The sequence below is a fragment of the Leuciscus leuciscus genome (assembly GCF_965113295.1).
Source record: "Leuciscus leuciscus genome assembly, chromosome: 25".
Lineage (NCBI taxonomy): Eukaryota > Metazoa > Chordata > Actinopteri > Cypriniformes > Leuciscidae > Leuciscus > Leuciscus leuciscus.
In genome coordinates, this window is record NC_138724.1 from 12,661,928 (window position 1) to 12,671,383 (window position 9,456).

Below are 9,456 nucleotides of genomic sequence, written 5' to 3' on the forward strand. Positions count from 1 at the left end.
GGTGTTGATTTAATATCTGCTGTTACTTGATGTAGTTTATGATACTGTATATCATAGTTGTCCAGGGACTTCGGAAGAAAATTAGCCTCACAGTGTTAAAGATCCAAAACCATACTTCACAGTGGGGATGAGGTACTTTTCTACATGGCAATGTTTCGGTCTATGCCAAATTCACCTCTGGTGTTTTTCCCAAAAGTTTTATTTTGATCTCATCTGGCTAGCCAGACCCTCCTTCCTCCTCATTGCACTAACCCCCCAAACCCCACCCCCAAATCCTTCTTGTCGGTTATTGGCTGGAACAGTTTGTTATGTTTCTATTGCGGGTTAGCCCAGTCTGTTTTTGTTGCCGTTTGTGGAGCCTGGGGTGTCTGCAGAGACCACGTTTTTTTACAGTGTGTTCAGGGGACAGGCAGCTAGCGGATAGTGAGATGTTTGCTGTATGTGACACAAAATAATAATTGGCCTAAAAAACGTGTGACATTGCTTAGAGCACCTTTAAATTAACTTTGGTATGGTGTTATTGGGCATGAGTGGTATCGGAAATATGTTGGTTTATTCGGTATACTGTACGTGGCGACATTTGATATATGTGGAGGAATTGTATAATGAGATGACTGGGTGTATATGGTGCTGTTGGGATATTGTGGGGCAGGGGTTCTCAACTCTGGTCCTTGACGTTCTGCAGATTTTTTCAAGATTCAACCCTAATCAAACACACCTGAATAAGCTAATGAAGCGCTTCAGGATTACTAGAAAGCTATGGGCGGGTAAGTTTGATCAAGGGTGGAGATCAACTCTGCTGGAAAATGGACCATGTACCGATATGGGTTGTTGTGATGTGTGGTGGTGTTTGGTATATTTGGTGATGTTGAGATTTGTGGTGGGAAAGGATATATGGGATTTGGTATACATGTAATATATAAGTGAAAAAAGTCAATTTCTTTTACCTAAAATCATTTCCACGTAATACATATTGAAATGGTTTATGATTATATCACGCTTTGTTCAAATATAGTTTTAATAATGTAATATATTTTTGTAATACATGTTTAATATATTGATACATTTTCATAATTGGAGCTCTAATGTCTGGGTCTACAACAAAGGTAAATTATAAAGACATTTGCAAAGTATTAAAAATAAATGTTAAAGGTATGTTAAAAGGTTTCCAAGTTTTAATGACAGCCTTCTGTAAAAAGTTAAAGTTACATATTGTGTGTATTAGGTCTTCAGCTTACAATTCCATAGCTTGTATGTTGTATAACATTAGCAACACTTTGAAAAAAAATAAATAAAAACAATCCCAGGATTCACATGACTTGTATCCTACTCGAACAAATCACATATGACAAGAAAGTCAGTGCATTAGATTCTCTTTAATATCAACAAGTACAAATGCATTTTCTTCAAAAACGTGATACAGAAAATACATTGCCTCACATTATTCTGGTTTCTAACGCATTGAGAATGTCTTCTAGGCCAATAAAGTTAACCTGAGAATTCATATTGTTAGACCTTTATACAGGGTGAGATCAGCCATCCAAAAGAAAAAAAATATTTAAATAGGCTAATGAATAAGAATAAAGCAACAGTTCCATTTGAATCTAAATACAGCTTTGCTAATGTTAGAAGCTAATTGCTGGCCCGTAGAAGAAGGTAATGAACACACTGATTGACGTCACCACCACACTGATTGAAGTACAGACACTATTCACTGTGAGCACTGCTATGAAAAACTTTACAACAGCTTATTCAGATGGAACTGATCTCTGCCATACATCACAAAATTACACCGACATGGAGCATTTCCTGAACATTTCAAAGCATAAAGACAACATATTTGTCTATGCCTGATGAGTGCATACAGTGTGTGCGTGTGAATGTCACAATAATCACACTGGGACAAGTTCAAACAAAAGGCACCAAAACTCAGGAGGGTCTTTCTTCACCAAATTGCGCACTAAATATCAAAATATAATAATCACTGCTGACAAGCATAAGCCATGTCATATATTTGAGAGCTGTTTTCCCAGGAAGCAGACGTATGTCATCAAGACACATTACACACATGTGTACAGATATCACAAAAACTTCTTTTTTTAATTTTTTATACCCAACAGATTCACTTACATTTGAAACCATAAATGTTGCAAAAACTTTCCAGTCTGCATTGGAAGCAAGCGGCCACACAAAGCGAAAACCTAGATTGCTTCCATTCTAATCAACAAAACTGTCGACACGGTGAGCACCTTGTGTTGCACTGCGAGCATAGTTAGATTCAATGATTAGAAATAGAGATCTCAAGATTAGTTGCATTGGAATGTTCACTTTCAATTTAAATTGGGTTTAATTTATATCAGGGAACATAAAATAATCATATTCTGTAAATGAAATCGTTTCCAAGATGTCTCTGTGACATACATGTGCTAGGGTTGTTGCATTTTTCTAAATGGCAAAATAAAAATTCAATAGAAACCATGAACAACAATCATTATAGATAAGCATAAACATTATCATAAAAATATGTTGATTTATATTCACTGCGTAACATTAAATCAAACTAAGCCATGTGTCAGCAAACTTGTGCATTTCCTTATGGTTAGTGCAATATCAAGCCTTTGCAACTGAGCATTGCTCCACAACTCACTTCAATTCACTTTTCAAATACCAACACTCCATAAAAGGAACAAAGTGGGCCAGATTCAATTACATATCGCAAAATTCACATTTTTTTCCAAGCACTGAAATTAGTATTGATCAAACATGTTGAAAATTACACATTTAATAAAAGAAGCTTAGTAAATGAAATGACTCCTCATAGAGGACTACTCTTACTGTGTATCTTTCAACCCTGGATAAACGCAGAGAAATATCAACCAATTTTCAAATGAATAAGGAGGCTAACAAAGGTTGTGCTTTTTACTGCCAGATATGATGACTAATCATGTTTAGTCCTCAATCTGTTAAGAAAGTGTTAGAGATGTTTAGTTGATAGTACTCCAGTTTGACGTTTCAGCCTCAGTAGTGGCGTTTGCAGTCATATATGACATCGTTTCATCTCCTGAGTTCCCACTAAATGTCTTCCTCAGCATAAACCTGCACAGCATGGCTATGTACCCATGTGAAGAATAAATAAGAGATATATTCCCAAACAAATCCCATTGTTTAGCAGCTGCACAAAGCGTGTTTGTAAAACGAATGACTCAAATTTTCTCTAAAATGGCCACTGAACAACTTAAGTAATTTTCACAATTAGCACTCACACCATGACATCCAGCTCAGTTAACACACCAAAAAGCTGCCTTTCACTGTTAACAGAGGAAATAATGTACAAAGTAAAAGCACAAACTACAAAAAGTTCAAATAAAACTGAGGTTCCCCAAGGTTCTCTATCAGGTCCAAGCCACTTTGCGGGAGATGGCCTGTTTAAAGCACTCTGGGTCCGTGTTCCCGCCCGGTCGCAGTGCTCTTTCGAGACTTACCAGAACGTTCTGATGGGACTCGCGAATGTTGATGGGGTGTTTGGCTCTGAGAAGCTCATAGGCGGCAATAAGCCTCATATTTTGTTTGACCATGAGGTACTGAATAATGCAAGTGGGGGCGAGGGAAAAACCATCACGACAATGCACCAACACTCGCTTCCTCTTCTCCGTGGAGGCATCAATGCACTCATTGATGTCCTCGAAGCAGCGGTGCTTGAGGGCGAGGCCTTCTTGGACGGTGTCCGGAAGGTCGCTCATGTCCACTTTGAGCCGAGACCAACTATGCTTGACACCCCTTGAACAAGTGCAAGGAATGACTCTCAAACAAGTCTCCCCAGGCAGGCTGCTCATGTCGATGATGCTATCGATGTTATTTCGGCACAACGTACGTCCGCTATAAGCCGCGTTCAGGTTGCCCACGTAAATGTAGTCTGTAACCTTGGATATAACCGGATCTGAGTACTGGAAGTGTTCAGAGACAATCTGCTTGGGTTCTGGAGTCTCTGGGCCCGTCTTGGCACTGCCGGGAACTGCTCTGCGACTGTAGTTGCGCATTTTCTTGGATCCGGAGCGGGAAGGGGGGTTAGAGTCAGACTCAGAGCTGCTGTTCCAAGGAGGGGAGAAGAGTGAAAAGCGACTAGAGGACTTGCTCTTGGTGAGGTGCTCCACCGGACTGGAGAGGCCAGAGCTGGAGGTGGTGGTGGAGCCAGAAGCGCAAAAGAGAGACGCTCTTTCCAGGGAGCCTGTGCTGCTGGCTGCTCCGGCACTATGGGCCTGCTCCATCTGACCAAAAAAAAAAAGTCACACCATTAAGAAAGGGGTTCAAACTGAACATCCTCCTTTGCAACGAGTTGCGAGCAGCTGACTTGAAAGTACTTCCACCTACCTGAGCTTTGAGGTTGTTCTTCCATTCCTGGGTCTCCAGAGCTTTAAAGCGTCCATTGCTGTCGGAGGACACTGAGAGACACAGGGGCCGATGGGTCCTGGGCGGTAGCTGGGGCGTCAAGGCCATGGCTAGCGGCCGGGAGTCGGGCTGCTCGTTCCTATTCATCAGGTCTGGACAGGAGCCTTCGATACACAGAGTAATTGAGATCAATGAACAGCAACTGAGATTTTTTTTTTAATTCTTTAACAAAAGAATGAATGTGCAGGTTTAAGCTTTGTCTGTGAAACCAGCCACTAATGTAATGGCAGAGTCCCACTTCAACTGTGCCCTAAAGTGCACAACAAGCTGTTGAGAAACTGCTAAAGGGATAGTTCACCCAAAAATGAAAATTCTGTCATCATTTACTCACTCTCATGTGGTTCCAAACCCGTAAGACTTTCGTTCATCTCCGGAACACAATTGAAGATATTTTTAATGAAATCTGAGCGATTTCTGTCCCTCCATTGACAGCTACACAACTAACACTTTAAAGCTTCAAAAAGTTCATTAAAAGGTCATAAAACTAATCCATATAAATTGAGCAGTTTAGTACAATTTTCCAATGAGGTTCATTCTCGTGTTACGCAGCGCGTTTGAGCTTTGTTCAAGAGGTTAGTTCTCGCCCGTCAAGCAGGTTCAGTTGAGCTAATGTTCATGTTCGCTGATCAATGTTTATATGTTATTAAAAGCCTAGAATCAATCTATTCATCATATAAAGCGATCGTGTATCTTCAGAAAATTGACTAAACCACTCAATTCATATTTATTAGTTTTATGATCTCTTTATGAACTTTTTGAAGCATCAACGTGGTAGTTGTGTAGCTGTCAATGGAGATCACCAATCCATTTGTGTTCCAAAGATGAACGAAAGTCTTCCGGTTTTGGAAAAACACAAGGGTGAGTAAATGACAGAATTTTCATTTTCATGTGAACTAACCCTTTAAGTTTCTCCCTATAAAGGCACCTGTCTGTCAGTGAGCGTGTGATTCAATGAGGACACTAATTAAATGGAGCTGAGAGTTTGATCCAGGACAACACGACTCAGGCATTAATACTCCCACATATCTCACTTCAGACAGCCATTCCATCGTGTCATTGTTCCGCCAATTGACTGTGTATGTTTGTTTACACGACACAATGCTAAAAAGCAGTTTAGCTTTTAAAATTTAGCCAGATGCGACTAAATTTTAAGTATCTGCACATTAGCAAAACAACCACTGTCAACAGTGCTGAACGACATTCAGACTCATGAACAATTGCCAATTAAAAAAATTAAACAGTTCCATGCAATGGGTTCTTGTTTTAAAGAAATCAGGCATTTACAAGCATATACAATTTGTGCCCCAGATTCTCAATATGAAATTTCTTGTTATTTCGTGAGATTTCTTTTATTTATTTGCAAGAAAATTTATTTCAGTTTACTCTCATTATACTAAATCATGTTTGTTAAGATTTTATTGCCATATGGACAGAACACCTATGGAGAACATACCAATAAGATATTTAACCGAAATAAATATTTGATAGACAGTGACATCCAGTATATGAATGTCAGCAGCACAATACAGAAATGATGTCCTGAAAAATCCAAACACATGAACACAAACTGTTGTACTTACCAGTGGCACATGCTGAACGAGAAATGGGCTGGAGCTGCAAACGATTGCGAATCTTGAGAGAGTTCAGTAGATTTTTTGCAATCATGCCTGGATAAAACAGAATAAAATACTAAGGTTGTCTGAACCAGAAACAAATCACCAGTAGGGTGAAGAAAAGCAAAGATCCTATGAAATCAAATTTGGAGTTGTGTGGTTTTAGTCCATGTTGTATAAAGGGTGTATAAAAACTTTCATCTAATCAAATGTTCTCTAGAAAATAACAAATCATGGTTCACGGCTGTGGCATAAACAAAAGACATACGTACTTATTTATTTTTAAAAAGTGGAATCGGCCAACAAATCACCAACAAAAAATTACAAAAATGAAAACCTTGAAACATAATTCAGAGTCTTAAAATATAAAATTAACATGGAAATATGCTGTACTGGTTTCCCACACCTTCTGACCAAAGAATATCTTCCCTGAATATTGTAGACAGTACTAGTTAATGAAATACTTAAATCTGAAATTTTCATAACTTTTGTATTAATTATAAAGTTATTAATTACATATTATAAAATCCAGGCCTCTTCCATTCCCTGTTATTTCAGGTTTTTCATGGACATGAGAAACCCTTATCATAACATCTTAGATGTCGAAAGATAAAGATACACACTTACACAGTAAAAAGTGTTTTAATAGAAAATAAATGTAAGATGCCACAGTAAAACCTGTTCATTTTAAGTTACCTTACCATATGCAGTAAAAAAAATATAGTAGATTTAACAGGACAAGTAAAAGTAAAGTAAAGCAATAAGTAAAAAGCAATGTCAAAGACCGAACCAAACACTGAGATGTATTCACTCACATTTCCTTAATGTGTAGGCCCAAACAGTTAAAATCATAGTTTAACAAAAGCGCAAGTATTTATTCAGACACAGTAATAACAAAATTATGTACAAAAAATGCAAAGACAAAACGTTTTTGATATCACATCAGTGTCTTTGCACTGTGAACATTTTTAGAAGTAAAAGGAATTATCAATAATTTACAGTGGGAAAAAAAAGATATCATCAAAACAATACAATAGCTAAGACTGAACTATTTAACACTCCTCTCTTGATACCAGTTATCTAAAAAGATATGGAGAAATAAAACAAGCAAACACTTTCTTTGAAAAACTAAAATCTGAATGTTTGTTATACTGAAATCCTACTAATATGTCACTTTGCATAATAATTTGGAACACAGTGTAAAGATGAACTGTAATTCCATGTTGATTTACTTTTTTTTTTTTACTACTATGGTATATTTTAAGGTACTCTGTTTCTAGTAGTCCAAGAATGTTATTTTTATAATATACACGTTCATTTTATATATATATATATATATATATATATATATATATATATATATATATATATATATATGATTGCTCCTGTAATGCCTAAAACCTTGTAATAGTTGCATTTATGCTAAAATCCACATATTTACATAGAAGCAATATATATATATATATATATATATATATATATATATATATATATATATATATATATATATATATATATATATATATATTATTCTATGTAAACATGTGGATTTTAAAATAAATGTTACCATATTTATTAAAAGTACAAAAAAATTAGGAAAGCAATTGATCTCAAATTCAAAAAGGTAGGTTTGAAGCAAATCTCACCATTTTGTTTGGAATGATTTTTCTTATCCAGCTGATGAGGTGCCATGATGTCTCTGCTCCATTTTTCCAACGTTTCCATCTTCCACCCCCTGTAAACAACATGAGCAATCACGTTATATCATAAGTGATATTTGCAGTGTGAGACATGCATATGCTGGTCAGATGTGCGCCTGCAGTGAAGGGGACAGACAGACACCCCCGCACTCAAGCATTCCAGGACAGTCTGTTACAGAAATATATGCTGTGGTTTCACGATCAAAGGCTGCCGAACACAGGCATTATTATATAAACGCACGGTGAATGGCTCGGGTAAAATCATCACTGCGTTAAATGAGCGTTTATGTCTCATCAGTTGTGTGTACAGCTTCATCCGGATGGATGTGCTGTATCCGAGCATGCTATCGACTCAAAACAGCAGACAGTAACAAACATAAGACAGACATACAAGACATGTATAACGTTTGAAACCAGAAAATATATTAAACATAAGATTGTTTTAAACAAACCCCAGCCATTCATCTTTGCAGCGCTCAGCTGAATGAAGCTCGCGTGGGCAGTGACGTCACGGAAGCGACATGCTACGCATCATGGGAAATGTAGTTGATATGTGATTGGCCAAAGTAGGTAATGGGCAGACAAGCTTGAAGAGATTTTAATTTAAATTCAGTTTAGCTTAAAATTATTTATATATAGTATATATTCAGTTTACTTGCTGATTTACTTTTTTTTTTTTTTTACTACTATGGTATATTTTAAGGTACACTGTTTCTAGTAGTCCAAGAATGTTATTTTTATAATATTTTATAATATAAAAATAGTTATTTATATATATATATATATATATATATATATATATAAACCTTTTTTCCCACCTTCACTAGTTTGTTTAAGTCATGCAGCGTGACTGTGTGAATTCTTATTAGTACATCTAGTACAAATTTAAGCCTCTCAAATAATATAAACTCATAAAAAAATGCAAAAATGAAGGAAAAAAAAGAAGAAAAAAACATACAAAAGCGTGTTTCATAGCAGTTTACATTGTGACAACATTTCCCACAAATGGTGAATGTTTTCACAAAAGCTCCATTTGTGTAAAATGAACGGTCTGTACAGTAACAATGAAATAAAATAAGAGAGTGTGACAGTGTGAATTCATACAAGTAAAAATGTTTGTAATAGGTAGGAGAATTGTCATAAAAATACACGTTTCCTAATCAGATATTTATCTATCAAGTCTACACCCTATCAAGTCGTACACCCTATCAAGTCGTGTTTACTACAGGGAAATTTGAAGATCATTTTGATACCCAAGTTTCTGATTTGGAAATTCCACACAATCCGAGGTATTGCTGCTGTGACTGTAAGGCCCTGTTCTTTATTAACTTGTCTTGTCGTGTGCATATAGTACATATTTACAAATATGAATAACCCCTTGAAGCATACTGTATGTTTTATACACCGCAAAAATAGCATGTAGGTCTATTTGAAATTCCAGAATCTTGAGTAAGCTGACTATCTAGTGCATAATACATTTTGGCTTTGATATTTACAAAAAATAAGTAGGCTAAATAAATTCTCACAGTGTTCTAGTGAAATTCTAGCATTCCTCTAATTAACTTATTAATTTATTTTATATGTATAAGATACCGTATGCATTTGTTTTTGTGTTGGTCTGATATGTTGGTTATGATGTTAAAGTAACATTTCTAATAAAGACCGCAATCTCTAGCGTCAGTCTCCAGTGCTCCTCT

The 9,456-nt window shown here is 36.4% G+C and overlaps 1 protein-coding gene across 1 annotated transcript; it reads right to left on the bottom strand.

The window, feature by feature from the left end:
* Positions 1-1,359: 1,359 nt before the first annotated feature.
* LOC309490041 (uncharacterized protein) lies at positions 1,360-8,264 on the bottom strand. Its single transcript, XM_082158980.1, has 5 exons — positions 8,212-8,264; positions 7,706-7,794; positions 6,027-6,113; positions 4,369-4,550; positions 1,360-4,265 (listed from the first exon to the last, which is right to left on the bottom strand). The coding sequence occupies exons 2-5, from the start codon at positions 7,782-7,784 to the stop codon at positions 3,393-3,395; spliced, it is 1,221 nt and encodes a 406-aa protein (XP_082015106.1). The 5' UTR covers positions 7,785-7,794; positions 8,212-8,264; the 3' UTR covers positions 1,360-3,392.
* Between the last annotated feature and the right edge of the window lie 1,192 nt (positions 8,265-9,456).